Genomic DNA, 25,067 nt, shown 5'->3' with positions numbered 1-25,067 from the left:
CGGCTACGTTAGTAAGCATATCTTATCAAGAATGACTTCCTCTTCAGTGTATTTTCAAGTAACATCAATAAACATATCAAGAAGTCAGCATTATTATAAGAAATAGTTTTAATTGCTTGTTGAAGGGCAGATCTCATCGTCACTTATAAAAGGTGGCAGTTTCCCGATGCTCTCCCTTTCCAGTTTTGGGTAATCGTCGTGAATCATCTGGAGAGTTAAGCAGGTGTAAGCAGGGAAGCCATCTTAATGAAAAACCTTTTTCTTACAGTTGAATAGTGGTTTGGAATTTTTTGTTGTCTTTTCCAACTTGAAACATCTTCAGACAAATAAAATATTTGAGGAACAAAATATTTTACTTGGCAGATGCTATTTTACATGACCTCGTACTCTACAGTGTTTTTTAAATTGTGGAGGAAGTAAGGTTGAAAATGAACAGTAACATTTTTTATAAGCCAAACTGAATAACAATTAACCAAAACCTACATTTATCTTAATTTTTAAGTTAGGTGATACATTTTGCATCAAAATACAAAGAGATATTTTTAAGTGAAGAACTTTATATGAGAATGCAGGCTATAATAGTTTAGAAGAATTATTTTTATTTTTATCTTTGCAGCATTTGGAGGCTACTTAAGTGAAGTAGTAGAAGAAAATACTCCACCGAAAATGGAAAAAGAAGGTTTAGAGATAATGATTGGAAAGAAGAAAGGTATCCAGGGTCATTACAATTCTTGTTACTTAGACTCAACCTTATTCTGGTAAGTTTAAAATCAATGCAGTAGAAATACAGTGCTGTAGGGGAAGGTGTGCATGTGTGTGGGGGTGTGTGTGTGTGTGTGAGAGAGAGAGAGAAAGAGAAAAGACTACTAACTTCCTCTGAGTGGAGAAACTAGGTGGCTAGGGTTCAGGAAAGAAAGGGAGATTTGCATTTCACTATATACTCCTTGGAAGCTACATGTTGTTTCATGTGTCTGTATCCAAAAACTTAATGTAAGAAGTAATGCAGTGAATGATGAATAAGAGCTGAGTGAAAGTGTTACAGGTGGAACAGACATCTAAAGGTCTGTGGGAAATCAGACGACTGAAGAGAGTAGGTACAGGATCTTTGTGCACATACCAAGTAATAGGACTTGCGGTAAGCCATTCACTGGTTTGTGTGTTTGTTTTACTAGGTAGAGGCAATCATAAAGCTATTTTAAAGAATTATTTTCAGAAGCCTGGTTGCCCTCGTACATGTAGTTTATTCCAAAGTGAAACAACTTAACATGGCGAAACTGTTTACACTCTGAAGATTGAACCAAGTGCACTGCCAGTTAGATGGAGCATAACCTGCCGGCTCTGTACAGCCGTCTCACAAGGATCAGGAAGTTAATGGGATGTTAAAATTTTAAAGGCAAGGAGAAGAATAAAAGTGGTGGGCCATTTTTTTGGGCAGAATACTTTTAGTCTCTCAGATATGTTGACAAAATTGGCATAGTATTCTTCAGATTTTCTGATAAAAATCTGTATTAGCCAAATTTTTTTTTTGATGTCAGCAAGTTACCACTGTTAGTCACTCACAAGTGATTTTGACATTAAAAAAAACTTAGATCTGTGCAAAGGGGCGTGGGAGTCAAGTATGCTATCTAGGGTGGGTTATGTGTTGGCTGTGTGTTTGCCTTGGGAAGTTAGTTTCCGAACTTCCTCCTCTGTTGTCTACTTGTAGTTTGACTCAGATTTGTACGTCCTCTTTCACTTTTTGCAAAGATGTTTTCCTAATATACTGAAGGCATGTTTTTATCCTTTAACACTGCCAATCTGTATAGTTTGCCTTCTTGATATTCGTATTCTCCTTAACCTGGAAGGATCTCTCGCTCTGATGATTAAACCATGGGAATCTTGACCTATATTAATGCAGAACACTAGTTTGTATATTACTTGTTCTCCAGAGTTTGTGGTTTTTCTTTTCACATTCTCTTTAGCATGTGTTTCTGGTACATGTATAGCAACTGAGGAAAAATATTTTTTATTTTGCAGCTTGTTTGCTTTTAGTTCTGTTCTGGACACTGTGTTACTTAGACCCAAAGAAAAGAATGACGTAGAATATTATAGTGAAACTCAAGAGCTACTGAGGACAGAAATCGTTAATCCTCTGAGAATGTAAGTAGGAGATACATATTTTTTCCTTTAGATGGTGTCCTGTTTGCTGTTTTTTGGTATAGTAGGATGTATGCCCTGCTTTCATTTAAGAAGTGGGAGAGAATTAGTTCTCTTGATGAACTGTTAACATTGTTTTTAACCTTTGGTCCTTATAGCATCTTTTTTTATATCTTAAATCTGGTGAAGGTATAGCACATAGTGTACGCCATGAAATGATGAAACCGTTTTGGTATAGTGTACTATAATTTAGCAATTGTAGTAGGTTTAGAAAAGCTGATAGAAGGTGCTTGGGATTCTGATCTTCTCCATCATTACCCCTAACAGAAATCATGCTTATTAGTTTAGTCAGTATGATCCGGCTTCTTAAACTTAATTTCATCTGAGTGGATAGGAGCAAGGGAAAATTGTTATTTATAGAGTAGCTAGTATTTAATAGTTCTATATTAGAAACAGATGAGATGTATTTTACTAACACATTTCTTGGTTAATGGAATGTATCTAGGCCTCCGTCTACCTCTCTTAAAAAAGAGATGATGTTTTTGGTCATTTCCTAGTTTAACAACTATAAATATGTCTTTCTTTGGCCATAGGAAGCAATTTATAATGGTACATGCACAAGACATCTAGTAAAGACTTTTAATAAGCCGTAGGAGGCATGTGTGATAATGTCACATTATAAAATTTAAGGTAGGAAGAATCAGGGCCATAGATCACAAAACAAATCTGTTCATTCAGGAATATAGAGAGAAAACTATGTAACTTAAAGTCCATATTAAGATAAATTTAAATTTTGTGACATACTTATTTAACAATTTAAAAACAGTTCGATAATAAGATTTTGACACCAAAATGCAGAGCACTGAAATATAACGAGCATTCAGAATGACCTACTGTATAGCATGAGTAGGAAGGTACATTACAGATGAATAAATTTCCCACTTGTATCTGTTGTTTTCCTTAAATTCTGTAATGATGAAAAAAACTGTAGTTTTTACCCCTTAAGGTAATTATGAGTCTTGATTTTAACATTAATTATTTTGTATTATATTTGTATAAATGCAAATTTTTAAACATACTGTTTTCCCCCCAAGTGATTAATAAGACAGATCAAATCCAAAACTTTAAAGCATATTACCACTTCCTTCCTTCCAAAACACCATAAGTCCGTTTATAAACCTTTGACTACTATTGTCCAACCAGTTAGGAATCATAGTTAATCAGACTTTATCACCCTGTCCACAGCAAGAAACTTGTCTGATGCCCAGCCGTGATCAGGATTCCCTGTGTCTGCATCAGTCATATCTAGACTGTAGCTGACTGCTTTCACTTGGTACTGAAACCTCGGCTTTCTCCATCTTAAGCTTCTCACAGCGGAGACCCTGTTTTTTCACCTCATTCGTTTTTGTATTCCTAGTGACTAGGTTACTGTGGAAATGGTAGATGCTCAGTGTATGTTGGCTGCAAAGAGCTAATGAGTGAGTGAATAGTCAATATAAAAAATGCAGTAATCTTAGCTGGTTCTGACTTGCCCAGAGTGGCCTCTAAGGTGTCTTCTGAAGCCATTTTTAGAATTAAAATTTTGTCAAGGATTGACATTAGGCATATTGAATGTATCCTGTATTCAGACAAAGGTGAGAGAAAATGTTGTAATTATGATGATTGATTTGCCTGCAGATTTCAGAATTTCAATTTCTTATCACTGCCCTTTTCCGTCCTCCTTGGTGGCTATTTCATCCATTAGTATTAAGAGGATTCTCCCTCAATATTGTATATTCAGTTTTGTAAAATAAATGTTTTAATTCCTTAAGCAAATAGTATTAAAAAACCAGTCATCAGAAATTAAAAATATTTTTTTCTTGTATTAGTAAATGATAGTTATTTTTAGGATGTAATAGTGTCTGGGATAATTCTGATTCTAGGCTTTAAAATTTTCAAACCTCAAGAAGAAGCTTATAATTGTATTTTTTGGAACAATTGTCAAGCTTATTAATTTATGATACACTGGATTTATATAAGAAATGTGTGATTCTCAAAATATGTTCTATTTTTAATGTGTATGCCAGTATTAATAGTTTTTTGCTAACATAGATATGGATATGTATGTGCAACAAAGATTATGAAACTGAGGAAAATACTTGAAAAAGTTGAGGCTGCATCAGGATTTACCTCTGAAGAAAAAGGTGACTATCTTAATTTATAAGATATTAAAAATAACTTGAAAGCATAAATGTTACATTATTGGCTGAAGTGTATGTCTGTGTAGTTTTGGAGTTTTATTTTAAAATATAATTTTTTTCCGTGTGATGTACAGTTTTCTTCCCTCTTCTGAAAGTGAGTGATAACTGGAATAATGAGCCCCTTGAAGAAGCTGGCTGGTTCTGGTACTTTATGAGTCAGTATGGAGAGCTTTCCACCCTGCAACGATACGGGGACTTGTTTCCTTTTCAGTGGTGAAGAGTTGCACTGAGTCATCCACAGTTCTCACTTAGCTTTCCTTGTTATAAAGGAAGTTGTAAATGACTGATGAGGATTAAGTTTATGGTCAGAGACACTGCGTTAATCTATTCATAGCTAGTGGATTTACTCAGGGATTCAACTCCTGACTTGGAATGTGTTAACAGCGTATTGTAATTAGCTGTAATATTTAGAGACTTGATAATTATGTAAATAGCAGGAGAAACAAGGTCATGCTTCAGGTTTTATTCTACTTATCTTAAGCCCCCACCCAAAGAAATGAAAATTATTTCACTGCATGTGAATTATTATATCCTTTCAAAGTTGTGACAAAATTGGAACATAATACGTAATCATAACCTTTAAATATCCTTTGTTTCTTTTGCTAGGAAAACTTGAGAACTAGGCTTTAAATTGAAATAATATTGATTATGAAATTGAATTCCATATAGGAATATGACTGTTATAAACAAAACATGGAATGATTTAAAAATTTTGTCTGTGATGTATTTGATTTTTTTTTATCCTTTTTCTCCTAGATCCTGAAGAATTCTTGAATATCCTATTTCATCATATTTTAAGGGTAGAACCATTGTTAAAAATAAGGTAACTTTTAAATTGTTATAGAAGCATTGGAAAAGTAGACAATCCTTGTTTTCATTGCCATCACTCAATAGAAATGACTTTCTTAGTGACTGCTTAACATTGTATTTGTTTAGGGATCTTTAATATGTTCAGTTCCTACAACGCAAATTGATTTAAGTCATTGTCTTCTCCATAGTATCACACTTAACTTGAGGAACAAATCCAATATAAATCTGTGCTTTTAATTTTAACCCTAGTAATAAATATTATTGCAAATCATTCTCTTATAAAACTATATGTAAGTATTTTTGTAATTTAAATTAATGAACCCTTTTAAGGGTATTTAAGAGAATATTTGAACTTAAACACTGTGGGAGCACTGTTTTTGACTACCCATCACTCAAGGAATTAATTTAGCCTTAAATTAGCTCCCTTGTTTCGAGTTTTATAACTTGGTCTCTCCTCCAGCCCCCATCTTGAATGAAAGCCTTGAATCTAATGCAGTGATGTTCTTAGTGAGATGTTCTAAATAGATGAACTTTCCAGATTGAATATTGGGCCTTTTTACATTTTAGTCTGGGTTTCTTTGTTGAAAAGTCTTGCTCATATACTATTTACTTACCTAAAAGCTAATCACAGACAAGTATTCTTGCTCAACTCGGTGTCTTAAGTGATGTCCTTTGATGCCAGTGTTGAATTGATGAATTCAAGTAAGAAGAAAGGAAGGGAGGAAGGGTGGACAGAACCACAATTAGAGTTTGATGTTGTTGTGAAAGTTCTAGCTAATGAAATTAGATAGAATGTATTTATTACCTATTTCAATATGGTGATAGCTTTAGATATACCAAGAATGTCCTAGAGAATGGTTTAGAGACTGTTAGTATTAACACAAGAATTTGTAATTTGGCCATGTAGGAAAAAACCATGGAGAAATCAATCATATTTCTGTATACCTACTAGCAAATATGAAAAAGGGATAATTTCATACTTTATGAATGTGTAAAATGCCAAGAAATCAATTTTATTGAGATAGGTTTTTTAAAAAGACTTGCACAGATTTGATGAGTTAGAAAGATTATGTTCCAGATAGGAAGATTAAATAATTTAAAGATGTTAATTTTCATAAAATAATTTGTACATAATCAAGATCTTAATTTTTTCCCCCCTTTTGGAACTTAGTTAAAATAGTTTTAGAATTCTCTATAAGATGAAATGAGTGAAAACATTATAGGTTTTAAAAATCTATTATAAGCTATAAAGACAAAACAATAGACATTAAAACAGTGTGATACTGGCATACAGTTAGAAATTGGATAGATAGAGCTGAATGGAAAGCTCAGATATAGAATTAACTATATTTAGTATTTCAGTATTTTATAAGTCAGCCTTTAGACACAAATGAGGAAGGAAATATATGGTTAATTCATGATGTAGGAAATCTAGCAGGCAATTTGGGAGGAAAAAAAATCACTTCTGTTTTCATCTTGAAAAGGTAAATTTCAGATGATTAAAACAGTTGTCTGTTTTTTCTTCATAGCCCCACTCACCATGGGGATGTGATACATTCCGAGTAATAACACAGGGTGAACACTATGGTGATACTCAGAGAGGGTAAGGAGGGCTCAGACATGCAGGAATACATTTCCGTGTCTGAAGGCCTTGTGGAGTTTGCAGAGGATCCTGGGAAGCTCTGCCTCCCCTCCTCCTTCAGCAGCCTCTTTGTATTGAGAATCACTAGTTTAAAGATTTTAAAAAGATGCTTAAAAGTTAGCCATTTTTTCCCCAAGTGTCATTTTTTTCCTTTCATGAACCTATCTTTCTAACTGAGGGAGAGTGAACTGATATAACAAACAGGAGGATGAATACCTTAAAAATTTGAAATAGTAAAGCAATCTAAAGGAGACTGTTCTTAAAATGAATATTTTAAAATGATTGAAGAGAAAAAAGGACTTAGATACCTATGGAGGATGCTGATTTGATAAACAAAAATTCCCAGAAATAGAATAAAAAATTGTGTGTATATATGTGTGTGTGTGTGTGTGTTAATGTGTATGCGTGTGTGTGTGTATATATATATATCCATATATATTATATATGGCTGGGAGGGGTTACTTCACTGAATGCAGTGTGCGCAGCATAGCTTAAGAAAGAACTGCTCATTTGGAAGATAGATATGAAGAAATTACCTAGAATGTAGCCCAAAGGGATAAAGAGATAGAAAACAAGAAAGAGGAGATAAGAGACATGGAAGACAGATTCTAACTATAGTTCTAAAAGGAGACACTAGAGAGAACAGGGAGGAAGCAATATTTTGAGAGATGATAGCTGAAGAACTTTTGGAATTTTTGACAGACTTAAATTCTAAGAATAAAGATGCATAAAATTCCTGTTTTCTTTTAAAGTTAACACAATATTTGTATCCTTCTGCTCTTAGATTTTTTGGGGGGGAAGACAGCAGTGTAAATTGTACAGTTTTGTACAACAGCACCAGCTTTGTTGTGATTCTTATATATGTGTGTCGTAATGACCAGCTAATTACTCTAGGATATTAGCCTTCTAAAACTTGAGTCATGAGGTTTGAGTGGTTGTCTGTCCCTGCAGGTTTTCTATCCCAATATCACAAAGCTGTTGGTATTGCATCTTCATTTCTGGGTCTCTTCTCTTTTGCTTGCCACCCTGAGATCCCTTCAGCCATCATCTCCCTCCTCCATCACCATTATTATTTCTGATTTCTGTAATTACTGACCTCTATTACTTTCTGCTTTCTTAATTTCCTGGCTTATTTTTCTATTGCCTATTAATTTTTTTTAATGCTTTTCAGCTCACACAGATAAATGCTGGCCTTTTATTGTCATTAACAACTGGTTAAAATACTGATACAGCATAACCTTCAGGGTTTTTGGTTATTGTTTTTTTTTGTTGTTGTTGTTGTAGGTTCCCCCAGAATCTTTGCTGTTACCAAATGAGTGGTGTTTATTTCAGGGTATAAGTTGCTTTGGGAAACTGAGCGTTTCTGAGGTTGGTCTCGAGGTTGGTCTCTGAATAGCTGAGATTTTATTAGGAAGATCATGTTAATATTTTTCCCTAAAAATACTGAAATCCTCTAACAAGTCTAATTATAAACAATCTGATTCTATACCCAGAAATGCTAAAAAGGGTAAGTAGTAAATTTAAAGATTATTGAATCTTTTGGTAGAGTTAGTCTTTAATTTTAATGCATTCTATAGTAAAATAGTTAGAAAGGAAAATGTTCAGTATAAGGATAACACTGTGATTGGCATATAGTGGGCCCTCACCTGATGTTTGTTGAATAAGTAAGTGGCCATCTAAAGAGACAGCCTGCTTTAGTGCAAAGAACAGTAAGGGGTTGTTAGGACGCCTGAGTTCTGCACCCAGCTGTGCTTTTGACTTGCTAGGAAGGATTATCCTTCCCTAGATCTCAGGGAATTGAAAAGTTGCATCTGGAAGGTCTCTCAGGGTCTGTCTCATTCAGGTGTGTGCGAATTTACCTTCCTGTTTTTCAGGCATTAAGTGCAGTTTGCTGCTTTCTAGCTTTGGACAGTTAAGTTGGACCAAGGGATTTTAGCTTCTGGTTATTATTGTTCACACAGTGCTTCTTGCTTGCGGGTGTTATTATTATTTTTCTCCTAATCACTAAGGGGACTTTTCAATATGAGAGCTAGAACCGATCATTAATAAGGTCTTATGCATAAGTACATCTAATTATTTTATCTAAATGATTGTCTTTGCCCCTGTTCTGACTGTCTGAGTTACACCATCGATTTCTGTTCTCAACAGTTTTTCTGTTCTCAGATGCTTCTGGAACCACTTCACATTTTGATTTATGCCCTTCATCAATAAATTATCTAGTTTTTTCCTGCATGTTTTTAGATCAGCAGGTCAAAAAGTACAAGATTGTTACTTCTATCAAATTTTTATGGAAAAAAATGAGAAAGTTGGAGTTCCGACAATTCAGCAATTGTTAGAATGGTCTTTTATCAACAGTAACCTGAAATTTGCAGAGGTTAGTGGTAATTACTTACTGTATTTTATATGCAAGTCCTTAGGGCTTTTAAAATGACTAGTAGATTCAAAAACTATTACTTTTAATCCACGAGAACAGTTAGAAACACAAATTGTTAACAAAACACAAATTTTAAAAAGTATGCCGTGCTTCAACTTTGTCCTTGTAGGAAGAAAATAACCTTAGAATTAAGATTGAACTTTCTGGATTTTTGGTGCCAAAGAAAATATCAACCTAATCTGTAACTTGAAAACTTTTAAGTAGCTTAAAGCAAATAAGATTTGTGGATTTTTTTGGTCATTTCACCCAGTTTAACATTTTACCCAAGTATGTTATCCATATATATCAAAAAGAGAATGTTTACTTTTCCTCCTTCAATAAGAGACAAAATAAATTAAACTCACTTACTGTAAATGAACAAGTGATATAAATTTCTTTTAGTGTTTACTGAGTATCTTCATGATGTTAGTAGTACATGCTTGCAGTTTATTTTCATTGTATACACTTCTGAAGGAATGTTCTGGTAACCTTTAACAGCTACAGTTATTTGTTGAAATACAAGGAATAGTTTCTTTTGGTTGATGACAGTTTCTTTATTATACTTGTAAAAACAGCTTTTCCAAAATCTTTTAAAAATATAAACCCAAGATAGAATGTCACTCTGTACTCTATTTGAGACCCAAGGTTGTAGACCTTCCTGACCTCTGGGTGTCTGTGTGACCAAGGATCTCGGACCACTAGAGACTGTGGCTCATTGGTGCTCTTCTGTACACTCTGTGTTCATGCGCAGATCCTGTTACAGGACATCCATGTGACGGCAGAACCACTGCTTGGTTTAACAACCATGACTATTTCATGAACATTTCAGGGAAATTTTTTTTCGATACTTTGATTCTAAAAAATATATATCCTTTTTTCCCCCCTTTAGGCACCATCATGTCTGATTATTCAGATGCCTCGATTTGGAAAAGACTTTAAACTATTTAAAAAAATTTTTCCTTCTCTGGAATTAAATATAACAGATTTACTTGAAGACAGTAAGTATAAGACTTTTTAGTTTGTTTTTTCAGAAATAGTCTGTCAACTCATTCACATTAATTGTGAGTTGGAGCTTAATAGGATATGAGTTTTCTAAACAGCATTTCAGTATCTGAAGAGTCTGGGAATACCAAGCTAGAAATTTATTCTGAGAAAATAATCAGACTTATAAATAATATTTCGTATGTAAATATGTTTATGATTAAGAAACTAGAAGTACTCTGTATGTTAACCAGAGGAGAGTAGTTAAATGAATTATGGTGTATCTGTACAACAAAACTACTGCCATTAGAATTCCTGTTTTTGAAAACCATGGTTATATGAAAGTGGTCATAATGTACTGTGACGTGAAAGGTTAGTATGTTTGGTGATATTTTCTGCAAGAGGAGACATACACACACACACACACACACACACACACAAACACACACACACACACACACGACAGAGTTATGTCAGTATGCAGGTATAAAATTATTGGAGAAAATTCATAGTAGCATTGACAGTGGTTACCTCTTGCTAACTGAAGTTGTAGATGCTTTTCAGTCTTCTTATTTATACTTTCTTGTATCTTTGAATTGTCATCAGTAGACATTTTATAATGGGGAAACAGTCTAGAATTTAAAAAAAATTGTCATTTGGTCAGAGAAAATGCCTTTAAAGATATCCTGAATCCAAGGGAATCCAATTTAAAGTTTATAGGGATTGGGAGGGATAGACTTTATTGCATCCATGAACATATCCTTTTTAAAGCTTAACTTTTCTTTTTAATCTTTTTAATGAAAGAATGCACTTTAAAACCGCCTAAAGTCCCCTCCGTCTCCCCCCGTTTCAGCCCCGAGGCAGTGCCGGATCTGCGGAGGGCTCGCCGTGTACGAGTGTAGAGAATGCTATGACGACCCTGACATCTCCGCTGGAAAAATCAAGCAGTTCTGTAAAACCTGCAACACTCAAGTCAGTTTCACTTCATTTAACGCATATTCCCTTAATAAATAGTAGATCATTTGCATATACAGCAGATTTCAGGTTTTGAAAAGTCTTCAAAGTCATAATGAACATTTAAAAATTCATAGTTAGGTGGCAGTGTTTATGCCTCGTCTGCGTATTTGATAGGCTGCTTTCACTTGAAGTCCTCGGTTGCTGTGTATGGGGATGTAGTCAGTTAGAGTAAGTGGAGCCCGCTCGCTTCAGACGCTGAGTTTGGCTCCTTCACGACGTTCTCTTCATGTTCCCTTCTAGGTCCACCTGCATCCCAAGAGGTTGAATCATAAATACAACCCAGTGTCACTTCCCAAAGACTTACCGGACTGGGACTGGAGACACGGCTGCATCCCCTGCCAGAAGATGGAGTTATTTGCTGTTCTGTGCATAGAAACAAGCCACTATGTCGCTTTTGTGAAGTATGGGAAAGACGACTCGGCCTGGCTCTTCTTTGACAGCATGGCTGATCGGGATGGTACTTTACAGACCTTTCATCTACCTGTGGCCACACCCGAGTTTGTAGTGGGGGCGTTCCTAGTGGGAGAGCCTGTTCTGAGTAATACAGTAGTGTTGTGAAAAGCCTTTCAGGAATATCTTGGTGACACAGTCTGAAATCTTGAAATGCATTAATAGCTCTGCTCCTAAACTAAGGAATAATATTGTTATGATATTTTGACATGCATATAGTCTTTAAAAAAAAAAGAATCTGAAAATTCTTACTTGAGGCTGAGAAGTTTTATGTTCAGCTTTGTCTTTGACTTTCAGGCTCCTCTCATTTTCTGCACAAGCCATAGTCACCATTCCTTAAGGACCTATGTGCCTAGGTCCCTGGGAGGTACTTTAAGTCATTACACCTGAACCCTTGCAAGATGGGAATGATTCCTGTTTTTCTCTTATTAAAACTGAGATTTAAGGTGCCTGAGGCCTCAGAGCTCGTATTTAACTCGCTCTTTCTGACCTCAGTATTTATGTTTTTTATCCTTAACCATGTTGTCTTCTAAATGACAAACCTAAGAATAGAAGTAAATACCTTCTTTGGAAAAGTAGGCTTATTCTGTGTGTAATGTGTTTCTTCCTGAAGTTGGGGATATACTGCACCTTCCAGGCCATCTTCCAGGATGCTCTGTCATTATTTCACAAATACTTACTGAGTGCATGTGAAGTGCTTGGGGCTCCAGTAGGTTTCAGAAAAATTAAACTGTTGTCAAAGCAGCCATACACCTGCTTGTAGGGCGTTTACAGATTAGGACGGGTCCCAGGCAAGGTTGTGAAGTGTGACTTATGTGTTCCTCCATTCTTCTTAGACCCCACTCTTTCTTTAGCCACGCTCTCCATCCAGGCCCCACATCTTCTGGTGCAGCCCCCCAGTAACCCAGGGCACCACTCATGGCAGCCTCTTGATCGGATGCCCAAGCTCTAGACCAAGGGTTCCCAACATTTTCTCAGCTCTCCGACGCTTGAGGGATATAGCACAGCCCCATCTGTACATGTGTCCCTACCCCAGTTACAATTGACATTTAACAGTGTAGCTCAAAACCATAGGGATTCCAGACATATTTGGAAAAGCTACTGGAGGCCAAACCAGAAGAGCCTTTCCTGGAATCCCTAAGATCACGCCCCATAGCATCTTCATTCAGTCTAATGAAACGTAAAACGAAACTCTGCTAGAGTCAGACAAATGCATGTTGAAATTTAGGGGAATAAAATAGTGTTCACTTTACTAGCTCTTTCCAAGCTGGACAGGCTCCCGTGACGTGCGCGGGGAGCGTGAAGAGGAGGCTGTGCATGGGTGCGTGTGTGGTGTCGTTCCCTGACTGAGCGCACAGACAAGCCTGGGAAGCAGGTTTTGGGCTTTGCTCAGCATGTGTGCCCTTTTACTAGTTATATTCACTTTTGGTCCCAGAATCCTTTCAGAAACCAAGAAATGAGACTGTCAGGAGTTAAAAAGAGGATTTAACTTCTAGAAATCAGAAGTAAAACAGGGTCTTTCAGATCCTGAAAATTAGCCTTCACTGAATTTGTAGAATTGTAATGTTGCTTTGGTGGGCAGGGCAGCAAAAGGGTTTAGAGCTTTCCTGCCCTCAATTCAGCTCTTGCTCTTTTCCATAGGTGGTCAGAATGGCTTCAACATTCCTCAAGTTACCCCGTGCCCTGAAGTAGTAGAGTACTTGAAAATGTCTCTGGAAGATCTGCATTCCTTGGACCCCAGAAGCATCCAGGGCTGTGCACGAAGACTTCTTTGTGATGCATACATGTGCATGTACCAGAGTCCAACGATGAGTCTGTACAAATAAACGGGGCCATCTGGACAGGTGCAGAAACTGAATGCAAAGTTTTCATGTTGCATTTCACTCGAGCTGGCAGTTTTGTTCAACGTCCATTGCCGGCAATGGATGTCTTTTTGGTGATGATCCTTCAGAAAAGGATTCTTGAGTTTAAAAACAAATTGCTTTTATGTTACCGAAGTATTTAATAAGACGCATTTTGCACTCTAGAAAGTATGTTTGTGTTGGTTTTCTAAGAAGTCTAAATGAAGTTATTAATACCTGAAGCTTTAAGTTAAGTGCATTGATCATATGATATTTTTGGAAGCATAAAGTTTTAATTGTGACAGTTTAAAACCTCTTTTAGTCCATTGAGAATGTAAATAAATATGTCTTCTTTATGGACCAAGAAATCATTTTTCCTTTGTAGCTAACGGTTGCCTTGAGGAGGAGACATTTTGGTTTTATTAAGAGTCTACTTTCAATCCAGTTATTAAAATTGTACTGAGTTTGATTTGTTAATTCTTTCCTATATAGTGCTGATTCCTGCATGTCTGCAATCTGCTGAAGTTCTGTGTTTCTGCAGTAGTGGTCAGAAAAGTACTCAGATTCCCTTACTGGTGTTTTCTACTTGTTCTGGTTTTGAGATAAATGAGTGATTTTGTCATAAAAGTCCATTTTGATGTAATTTTCCTGGGGGACTAGAGCATACAGCTCTTCATTCATAGTAGTAACTGTCAGCTAACAGTTTTTTTTTTTTAAAGACTCTATTTTATGCAATGAGGTACAGTAAATTTTACTAAAATATTGGCGTGATAAATATATTATCAAACATATCAAACATAAATAATATATTTTGCAAACGTGAACATTAATTTGGCATATAGGATTACTCACTGAAATTTCCCTGAAGAGATGTATTGGATATCTAAACTTCTACTATTTTATGTAGGATTGTTCAGAACTTACATTTGATCAATCAGTCCCCTCACTAAATTCATTTTGATTTCCCTTGAGGTAATGACAGTTACGAGTCAGATATTTTATTGAACGTTAGCAGCAGCTTCGCCCTCCTTCTGATTAAATAAGTAGAAAATGAGTGTTTTCTTAGCTCCTGTCCGTAGTGTGTGTCCAGCTCACCAGTGGCCGCTGTAGACTAGAAGCGTAGGTTATAAATGTCAGTGCTGTGGAATGTGTTGTGTGTGGCGTTGTTGTCTCTCTGGAATGACTTCCTAACCATGCAGAAAGACAGAAGTTGTCATATGTGTATAGCATATGACTTCATAAAACATTGAATGTCAAAAAAAAAAAAAGGAAAGAATATTCATAAACCCTGCAGTTATTTTTTTAAAGTCATGTTTACCCTTTGATTGTCATTCCATTTTGCTAATATTTATTAGCTTTATAAATCATAGTAAGATACAAAAATTCTTTCATCTTGTAATTGTTTTCATTTTTGAAATGAAAAGGTACACAACTTTTGTATGAGGTTTTGCTCAGTGCCTGGGTAGGGTGGTGAGACGGATACTAGACCCCGGGGTCAAGGGTGAGAACCTGGGCTGTGGGGCTGGCCCTGCCCCTTCTCCGGGGCAAGTGAGGGGCGTGGGATGCATGATCCTGGGTCATTTCTAGCCCTGACCTTCTACCAGTCCAGTCACTCCTTCATAAATATGTGTAAACGGGTGAAGGAGCATATCCATGTGGTGGTAAAAGACCATCTGGACGAATGATTAGGAATCTTCATGTAGGTAAGACTCGATTTAAAAAGTCTTTAAAAAGAAAGAGAAGACAGTTCCTTTTCTGTAAAAATTAAAACAAAAAAGTTGAGGAAGGTCTGTCCTGTCTGGCCCCTCGTGACAGAAGACTTGAAGAAGACGTGTGTGGCTGCATGCTCCTCTCACGTGGGCGTGGAGGCTCTTTCGAGCAGAGGGGCCTCAGCCACACATGGTTTCGAAGGACAATTTTTACAAGTAGAGCTTCCCATCCTTTTAGTATCACCTGGGGAGTGAGCACCCAGTAGAGGATGCAGGGCCTGCTATGGTGGTTCCTTTGGAGGCAGGGTCCTTCCCGGCCCTAGGTGCTCCCCCACCCCCACCCCCAGGCAGTCCTTCCTTGTTCCTGCTCCCGCAGAGCCCTGGGTGTCAGGTGGGCACAGGCAGGGCCGGGCTGTGTGACACCAGTGGCCCATGTGCCTGTTGATTTATTTAATTTTTAGCCTTAACTTAAAAAAAAATATTTTCCTGTTGGCTTTTTAAATGTTTTGGTTATCCTTTCTTCATGTATCCTATCATGTCTACAATCAAGATGGCAATATAGTAGAATGATCATAAGACAAGTCATGTTCTCCCACTGCCATTAAATAGACACATGTGAGTGTGTCTGTCTGTGTGAGAGTATATATTTATGGGGCGTGGGGAGAGAAGAGCAACCATGTCATAATGTGTTCAGTCCCTCACTATCAGCTTTATAAAGGAGTTGGACTCCATCCACAAAAGAATGTTTTATGACTGGGAATACCCGGGGGGAGGGTATAACTCAGTGGCAGTGGCAGAGTGCATGCCTTGCATGCATGAGGTTCTAGGTTCAACCCCCAGTACCTTGATTAAGAAAATACATAAATAATAACCCCCCCCCCAAAAAAAGACTGGGAATATCCATTGCAATCCAAGAGAAACAGTAATAAAACTCAAAAAAATATAGTGGTTACAATTGCTAGAGATTCTCTCCTTAGGCTAGATTAGGATTTTTATAATTCATATTTGCCAAATGTTATAGGTAAATAGCTTCTTTCCATCCTATGGATTCGTTTATTTTTTCACATGATTCACATAATTCAGGCACAAGGGGAAGATACGGTAGTTAATCTCATGGCACTTGCATTGTTGCTCAGATTCCTATTGGGCGAACATGGCGTCTTCACCAGTTCAGAGGCGTTACTGCCCTCCTCTGGTGGATTTTGATAGCCAGCTAGATGATTTCGCATCTGCTTGGGTGATCGTAGACAGATGTGAGTGGGGAATTCAGAATTGGGCCTTAGCTGAGTGACTGCCTACCAGCAAGTATTTCTCAGACACTTGTTACCTAGGACTGTGACCAAAGGAACATGAGGCATGGTCCCTGCCCTCAAGCAGCTTACCACCTGCTTCTGCCAACAGAGTATCTCCTCATGGTTGCTTAGCCTATGTGTCAGGTGCCAGGTCCGGGGATACTCTGGGAGGCAGCGAGGTGTGACAGAGTGGTGGGCCAGGGGACAAGGGCCCGGGGTCTAGCCCTTTCTCCATCGCTTGCTCTGTTAGTTTTGGGCAACATCTTGACTTCTTTGGACCTTAGTGTCCTCCACTATATAGCAAAGGGTGGGAATATCGAATTTCATAGGACAAAATACAAATTTCTGGGTTCCCAGCCATGCATGCCTGCTGGATCAGATTCTTCAGGAATGGGGTCTAGGAAGTGCCAGAAGCTCCGCCAGGTGAACCTGGCCCTCAGCCAGACTTGAAAAGCCCTGAACTAAAAGATCTGGAAAACTTTCTCTTCATGTGACTGTGTGATTGCACAAGGTTATTGTGTTAATGACTCTGCATACATGTGGGTAATTGTATGTTTCTCATATTGTGTCTCTGTGTTTGCACGTGAATTTCTGTCAGAAATGAGTTTTAGTATCGATGCCTCACGCCGCTGTTTCCTGTCTTGGGAACACACTTAAGAGGATATTGGATGTTATTTACTTGGACATTTGCCTTTCGTTTAATTTCTTTAGGGGAAATTGAGGCTCTGGGAACCAAAGAAATGGAAAAACAAAATTGTCACGCGAAAGAAAAAATGTAAACTATCTGCTACTTTATGATGAAAATGTTAACCTTCTATGAGAAGATTCTTCTCTGGGGTAATAGGTCCTCTTGTCATAAAGTAAAATGTCCTTGTTAAAGTAGGGGGGCTGTAAGGCTTATAATGAAAAATGAGACCACCTTCTCGAGGAGATGTTAACAACACGCTCACCATTCTCCCTCAAAGAAAATAATACTTGAATTCCCCAAGGCAAGTGGGGGTGGTGGGGGAGAGTGTGGCACAGCAGAAGCGTGCAGGAGAGCGGGTGGGGGGAGGGAGGGCCGGCCTGAGAGCTGGTTCTCTGTGCCTCCTGGGGTGGCATGGCTGCTCAGGGGCTGGGGCTTCAGAGAGTGGGGCTGCCTGCGGGGGGTCAGCTTTGTGTTGTCTGGTTTCCTTTCTGAACTTCTGTTGGAAAGGAGAGGAAAAAAAGACTCTTCATCTTACTCTAAAATCCTGGAATAGCTGAAGGGTCTCTCTTGAGTCAGAAAGCAGTGGTAAAGAGCTAACCAGCAAACATGGCCAAAGAAAAGGGGAAAAAATGGTAAAGAAAGACTTTCCTTCCTCTGGGCGCAGTAAACGTCAGTATTTGGAGCAGGTCACTCAAGAACCCCATTTGCTTTCCTGACCCTCTGGCTTGTCAGTGATGCTGTTTTTGTTTCGCTGTATTTTAACGTCATCCTGTAACACAGGTCAGGGGCAGGCCAGGTCCGGAGGGATTGTTCTTTGGAGCACACAGCTTCACATGTGATTCTCTTGCACTTTTAAACCCCGTCCACTTGTATTTTTTTGAGAGAGACTGTATTGGGGACTCAACTGTCCTTGGTTTCATTTTCTAAAATGGCCTATAGTACTCCTGAAAGTCTTAGCATCCTGTCATAAACATTCATTAAAAAAAAAAAATCCCGTTTGGAAATTCCCATGGAACAAGTAGGTCTGGGCAAACTGGTATAAAGGAGCACATTTTGTATCACATTTCCCATATTTGGTATCTTGTTCAACATTTTTTTTTTTTTTGGCCTGACAAACATTCTATATTTATGAAGACATTCTTTAAAAATAAAACCACATAAAATATCCCTTTACTGTCAGATTGCTCTGATTTAGCCTTAATTTTGTTAAATTTTTTAGAGATGATTGAAGTGCTGCTGTGGAAAGAAATGTACTATATATACTATTTCTGTATCATTAAAATTAAATTTTTATGGTTCTTTTTCATTGATTTCTTTGGGGAAGGGTTCTGGGTTCTGGGAAAACTGGAGTTGAGCACAACTTCCTAAGTGTTTGCAGTGGTGCCAGGAAAGATCACTTGAGGAAAAGTCTGTCCCGGGCACACCTGTGTCTTCGCCAAGTCTCTGCCATCATCACGGTAGTTTTAGAAAACCTCACAGCCTTTTTCTTTTCTGGGAGATGTGCCAGTAGTCTCTGGGTCGCCTCCTGGCATCACGGTTCCGTGTAATTTCTCGAAGTAACTTGGCATCTCTGAGCTCCAAACCTAATTAAAGCTCGATTCTGCTCAATTCAGTCTCTCATCCACTCCAGCCAGCACTGTTCACCTCTAAACATGGGCCCAAAGCTGTGTGCTATAGACGAGTGTGTCCCGGTCCCTCACAGCTGCGAAGGGGTCACCTAAAGGCTCCACTTCTCTGTATCACCCAGAGGAATGATTACATGATGCTACATTGGCTGAAACTTGTATCTTCTTTTAGGTAACTGATACAGCAAGCCTTCCTCAGGAATCACTGTTTGGAGTTTGTCACTTATTATAGCTAGAACGGTCCGAGTTGACAATATTTGTATTAATATAGTACATTCAAGAACTCTCTCCTGTTTGAAAATCCCATGGCCAAATGGCACATTGGTGATAATGAAACTTTGCCATTTTAACATCATTCTGATTTTCCTTTGTTCGGACTCAAGGATTTGCCTGCTTTTCCGTAGATCCCATTTTTTTTCCTGACTCTTCGTGGGCGTGTGAGTGCACAGGGATAGTTCACACACTTTTGCATCCCTGTGGACGGTGGACATAAAGTGAAAGCGAGAACTTGTCCGAGGAGGGCTGCCCGGCTGGCTGAGGACCATGGCCACGCTAGGCCTCTTGTCCTGGGGCCGGGCTCGCAGAGGCATGTTCCCCTCATTCAAACCTGAGGAATGCGCACGCTGCCTACAGCAGCCGCTCTCCGGCCCAGCTGCGCATTGAATTCACATAGGGAGGCTTTAGAGCTAATGCGTGCCTGTGCCCGCCCGAACCCACTCGATCTGCAGACAGGGCCAGGCACGTGGTGTTTTTCACAACTCGTTCCTTTGCCCCAACATGCAGCTGGGACTGGGAGCCAATTGTCAGGAGGAATGGAGTTTTCTGCAGGAAACACAATCCACTTGTCACCCCTTGGTGGAACCTGATAAAAGAGGATTATGGACTTGGAGATGCTCCAAAGGGGAAGTAGAAAGTCTGTTGTAAAGCTCCTGGCCTAGACTCTTGAGAAAGAGCCTTGGAAATAAACATGGGATGTGTGCTGGAGGCAAGAGAAAGGATTTGAAAATAGAGTGAACTACACTACTTCTGCAGAGGGCTTGAACGAAGATCTCCTTCAAGTGGCATAATGAAGGTGCTATTCTGTTCAGGAAGTATTCCAAGGTGTGTACACACTCAGAGGTTATAAAGAAAACCTGCCAGGTCAATGAGGTAGGAAGGCAGAAGAGTTCTTGGGAAGAGACTTGGTTTTGGGAGGCAGCCTTCACACTGAATTGTGGACAGTCAGGTCTATGTGAGTTGCCAGCTTTGGAGGACTGTTTTGCAGTGTGAATTTTAAAGGAAGGGGGAGTAGTTTGAGGTCTAACTGAAGTAATTAGGTGAGTGAAGACTGAACTGGACATCACAGAAATAGAGTAATTCACCCAGCCTTCGTGACCTCCATCACAAAAGACCACAGAAATTTGCAAGTTGTGTCCACTGCTTTGACCTCACCGTTTTTCTAGGAGTTTATGAAAACTCTTAAATTTTATGCATCAAACCGTCCCCTTACAAATAACACCCAAGTCTGTTTCACATACTGCCTTTTCCAAAGCAGTGAGAGGCTGAACTCGAGTCTGAAGGGTTGGGTTGAAGTTGACTTCCCCGGGGAGGCCTCCTGAGTCCCTCCCCTCCATCCCGCCCCACTTTGCGAGACGTTGAATGTGACCTCTGAGGTTGAACCTTGTGGGTTTCACTTGATGGCGAGCAGGGTCTCACCAGCCTGAGGAATAAAGGTCAGACCTCGGGCGGTGATGCGTGGCTTCTTGGCTGTGCATCCTAAATGGCCAAAGACAGGCAAGCCTGCTCCGTGGAGTGTGTGGGGGTGATGAGATTGGAATCTACATAATTTAAACAAGTGTGTGTTTCACTCTCTCTGGCCATCTCTGGGAACTTTGGACTGTTTTGTTCAGATCAATTTCCAAGCTATGCCCTGTATTTTACCCCTAGGGGGTGGGAGAGGCAGCTGCAGGATGGAAGGATTAAGTGCAGTTTCAGGTTCCCGTGCAGAGGTCACCTCCCTGGACTCCCCACACCACATTAGCCAGTGGCGTGCTGGTAAATGTTTAACAGCCAGCTCTCCAGGGAGGAAAAAAAAGCCTTGATCTGCAGCGTTTGCCAGTTTTGAGGTGGAAATATTCTCACCATGGCCGACAGCAAGCTGCCAGTGTGACATCCTTGAAGGTGGCACCGGGAGGAGATGCAGGTTGGATTAGCACACATATGACAGACATAAAACCTGAGCACAGACTGAGGGCTCTGCCGACTACAGCTGGGGGACCAAACCCAGACCAGAGCTGTTTCTGTAGATAACGTTTTATTGGAGGACAGTCACATCCATTCATATTACATATCTACAGCCGCTCTCCTGCTCCAATGGCAGAGTTGAGCAGTTACCACAGCAACTGTAATACGATATTTACTGTCTGGTCCTTTACGGAAGAAGTGTGCTCACCAATAGACAGTTACAAAATGTAAAATAATTAGGAAGTGATGAGTTTTCAATATGACTTAATTATAACTTGTAAATATAACTTACTGTAAGTTTATATAATTTAACTTTAATGGATGTGTTTAGGAACTGGCTTATGAATTCCTGAAAACTGAACAAGTGTCTCTGCAGGCTGGTGGGAGCCTCCTCTAAAATGCCCCTGCAGGCACTTTTTGGCCCCTGGGCTCTTTACTTTCTCTGTGGCATCTCTCCTGGGACCTAGTGGTTTATTGTGGTCTCTTTGCACTAGAAACTGGGATTTGTCTCTGGTTCCTTCAGTTCTCTTTCCTTAGCACCTTGAACAGAGCCTGTCACAAGTAGTTACTCAAATATTTGCTTGGTGAAAGAAGGAATTCTCAGCCTTCCATGCATAGAAGCCACCCTATTCACTATTGTTGATGTGGCCAGAACTAGACCACTGTCCCCAGTTCTTTTGAGAAAATACAGGAGGTCCCAGCCTCTGGTTCCCCACATAATGTCTCCTCTCAGAAGTGGAGACGTCGTGGAACTCCCCTCATAAGGCTTTATGAGCTCAAAATGAAACCATGTATGTATGTATGTAAAGTGCTTATCTCAGCCTGGTACGCAGTAACCCCTCCCCGCTGGCAGCGGCGGCTGTAGTGGTACTAGTATAATTATGCACTCGATAGACAGGTTGTATATCTAACCAACATTGTCTCTTTCTCCCTCTCCTTTCTTTCTCCTCCACGATCTTGTTTTCAGGACATCCTCTCAAGTCGTTAGATTGCTTTTTAAGATTTAGATTTTCTTGCGCTTGTCCTCCTGGGGCAGCACCGCCACCTTGTGGTCATACTAGGTTATGGCAATATCCTAGATCTTAACTCCCAGCTACCAGATCCCAGGTTCGGGAAGCAGCAGGTGATTTCTGAAAACAAATGTGGCAATTAGTCAAGGCTGCACACCAGATTACAAATTACATCCAGGAGGGTTTAAGTTTCGCCTGTGTCATTTCAGGACAGCTGGTTAGTGTGGGACGTTCCTGCTGGTGGCTGTCCCCTCACTGTCTCTGTCCTGCCCTTTCTCTGTCTCTCCATCCATCTTGAGCTTTCAGTCGCCTTTGACAAACAGTATTTGAAATGAGTTAGTGCCATCTGCTGGGCAAATGCCGTAAGGTCGGGTGTGAGGGCTTCTCTCCGGGATCTGAGGAGGAATGAAATGCAGATCCCTAGCTTTATGGGAAGAGAGTATGTAGCTAGTGGGATCCTGAGGCCAAACCCCTAACTTGGTGTGCATTTCTCCCTTCACTAGAAACACTCCTCTCTGGCAGAAAAGCGGTCAGTGTGAGCCTAATATCTGCTGTACTGACTTTCCTACAGCTAAAGCTGTTAGAGTCTCAGTATGAAAATCAGCCACACTCTCATCAGTGTTTCCTAAAGAGAGGTCTGAGGACCGCCTGCATCTGAGCCATCCTGGGGCCTTAAGGATGCAGGCTCAGAGGTCCCACACAAAAGGTACAGAATCAAACTCTCAGTGCGGGGCTCTGGAATCTGCACTTTGAACATGTCCTCTGCACCACCAAGTGAACCTTGTACACACTAAAGTTTGAGAACCACTGCCCGAGACCCTGCCATCATGGAAAAGACTTTTTTCCCCCCAGCAAATAAAGAAAGGGCTTGTGTGTGGATTAAGGCTGTCATGAACTGCTTTTTGTGTGAGCCAGAGCAGGCATCTCTCACAAAGCCATAGCAGCTCCCACCTTCACTCACTTTGTCGTGTGGATTAAGTGATCACAGACCCAAAGACCTGGACCAGTGCCTGGCGCATCCTGGGTGCTCATACTGATTACTGCTGCTGTAAGTCACGTCACCCTGGCTCTCAGCCACCATCTCTCACTCCTGCTCTGTTTGGCAGGTGGGGTAAGACCAGCCCACGCTCCCACACCCAGGCACAGCCTGCCACCTTGGTCTGTTCCTCCCGAGCAGGGCTTGATTTACAGAAATCCCAGGGCTGTGTTGGAAAGAGTCCAGAACCTTCCTGGGTGGCCTCTCTCTGAGCCTGTTCCTCCATCCGTTAATATAGGGCAATCGAACGATCATTTCTGCTGTCCTCTGACACTCAGGGTCTCCACCGCTCCCTCTCCGTGTTCACTTCTGAGAGTGTTTGGGTCTGGTGCGTTCACAGACCCCTCCTCAGACCGCTGATGTCCCTTGCTTTGGTTCTTCCTCAGCCCCTAAACAATTACGTACAGGTTGTGAACCACGTGGGTGCTCAGAATGTGTACTTATTTTTCAAAAGCCTTAATGTTTTTCTTCAACCTGGCAATTCTATTGCAAGGACGTTTTTCTAAGGACGTGATCACAGGGATGCCCAAGATGAGCGATAAGACCACAGGCAGCATTGTTTACGATGTGGATAAACTTGAGAGACTGAAGTGTGCAGGACCTTGATCAATTTCTGGCATAGCTAGACTGTGGAGTACTCAGCAGCCATTGAAGAGGCTTCTAGAACATCATCTTGTAATGACATGAGCCAAGTTCTGCAATTATATTAGGTGAAAAAAAGTAGATTATAAAAACACGTATCATAATACATCTCATTCTGTTTATACAAAGAATTGTATGGGTGTCCTGAAAAGTTTGCCAGCAGTGAACACACACTGCGTAGGTTACAGGGACCGCAAGTGATTTTTAGGTTCTCGTTTTTTTTCCCTGGTTGGTGTTATCCAAGTGGAAACCCACGTTTGACTGAAGGACAGGATATGCAGGGACAGTGCTGGGCAGGGGCCATTTATCAGAAGGAGCTAATGGATGGGAGCTGTAAGTCAAACACTGCTGGGATGTTGGGGAGTTTGAGTGGTATTCTGGGAAGTCATTTAGCGTGAGGAAGATGTCCACCAGTTTTGAAGTTCTCTCCTGGCAGTCCTGGCGGGGAAGGACTATTTCTGGGGCAGGGGAGGGAGGCTGGAGGGGCCGTGGAGATCAGAGGGTGTCTAGGACCCCAGGGAGGGAGGGGGTTTCAGCTGGCCCAGAGAGGGAGGCTGGTGAGACCTCACCACTTCAAAGGTGCGAGCGGGCCAGTGAGGAGCCCCAGGGACACTGCCAATGGCTGGATCAAATCAGAAGTTACTGCCAGAGCAGGAGGACCATTCTGTGATATTGGGGGGGGGGTGGTCTTGAAAGGATGGCACAAACCACCAGGATCATGCCTGGGAGACGACGCAGCCGAGCAGTCGGCAGGCGCCAGGTGGCCAAGGAAGAGAACCGTGCTCCTGGAGGTTTGGTGTAAACAGACTCGGCTGGGACTATGCTGGCCTTTCCCCCTCCATTCTCTGTTAGGTGTTCAGTCCTCCGTGTAGCTGCCAGGACCCTCACAGCCTTCATCCTTGCCCTCTGAATGCACAGAATGGAGAGGTTCACTTTACGGGTGGAGAAATTGAGGCCAAAGGAGCTAAGGGATTTGGCAGGAGTTACAGGTCAACCAGAATTCTACTGTGGGGCTCCCGGAAGTATAAGCCGTCTGTCCTCGGGCCTGGCAGGACTGGGATGTCCTGGCTAGTTCCCTCCCTGGAGGCCACGGGCACAGAGCCTGCTGCCTGCTCACTGTGGAGAAGAGAGAACAAGGAGGTTCTGCCCTCCCAGATGTCACTGTCCTTTCTGGCCTTGTATGCTGGGGGTCTGGACAAGGAGGGCTGGGGAGGTGTGCTTGGACACCTGGGGATGGAGGAGGCTGAGAGATGGGCCAACACCACGGGCAGCAGTGGGCAGTGCTGTGACCTGACACCCAGGGCAAGGGACG

General features: G+C 40.5%; 1 protein-coding gene across 2 annotated transcripts in view; it reads left to right on the top strand.

The window, feature by feature from the left end:
- CYLD (CYLD lysine 63 deubiquitinase) overlaps positions 1–18,517 on the top strand; it is a 64,028-nt gene extending 45,511 nt beyond the window's left edge. For both annotated transcript variants that reach the window (XM_074370774.1, XM_074370775.1), the window contains exons 10-18: positions 617–758; positions 2,017–2,139; positions 4,228–4,319; positions 5,133–5,199; positions 9,070–9,202; positions 10,131–10,239; positions 11,076–11,194; positions 11,480–11,696; positions 13,331–18,517. In XM_074370774.1, the coding sequence (XP_074226875.1) occupies positions 617–758; positions 2,017–2,139; positions 4,228–4,319; positions 5,133–5,199; positions 9,070–9,202; positions 10,131–10,239; positions 11,076–11,194; positions 11,480–11,696; positions 13,331–13,515 (1,187 nt within the window). In that variant the 3' untranslated portion in view covers positions 13,516–18,517. The remainder of the gene's footprint in view (positions 1–616; positions 759–2,016; positions 2,140–4,227; positions 4,320–5,132; positions 5,200–9,069; positions 9,203–10,130; positions 10,240–11,075; positions 11,195–11,479; positions 11,697–13,330) is intronic.
- Positions 18,518–25,067: the final 6,550 nt, after the last annotated feature.

This window comes from Camelus bactrianus, chromosome 9 (assembly GCF_048773025.1).
Source record: "Camelus bactrianus isolate YW-2024 breed Bactrian camel chromosome 9, ASM4877302v1, whole genome shotgun sequence".
In the NCBI taxonomy this organism is placed as follows: Eukaryota; Metazoa; Chordata; class Mammalia; order Artiodactyla; family Camelidae; genus Camelus; species Camelus bactrianus.
This window is presented reverse-complemented; position numbering and strand designations above follow the sequence as displayed.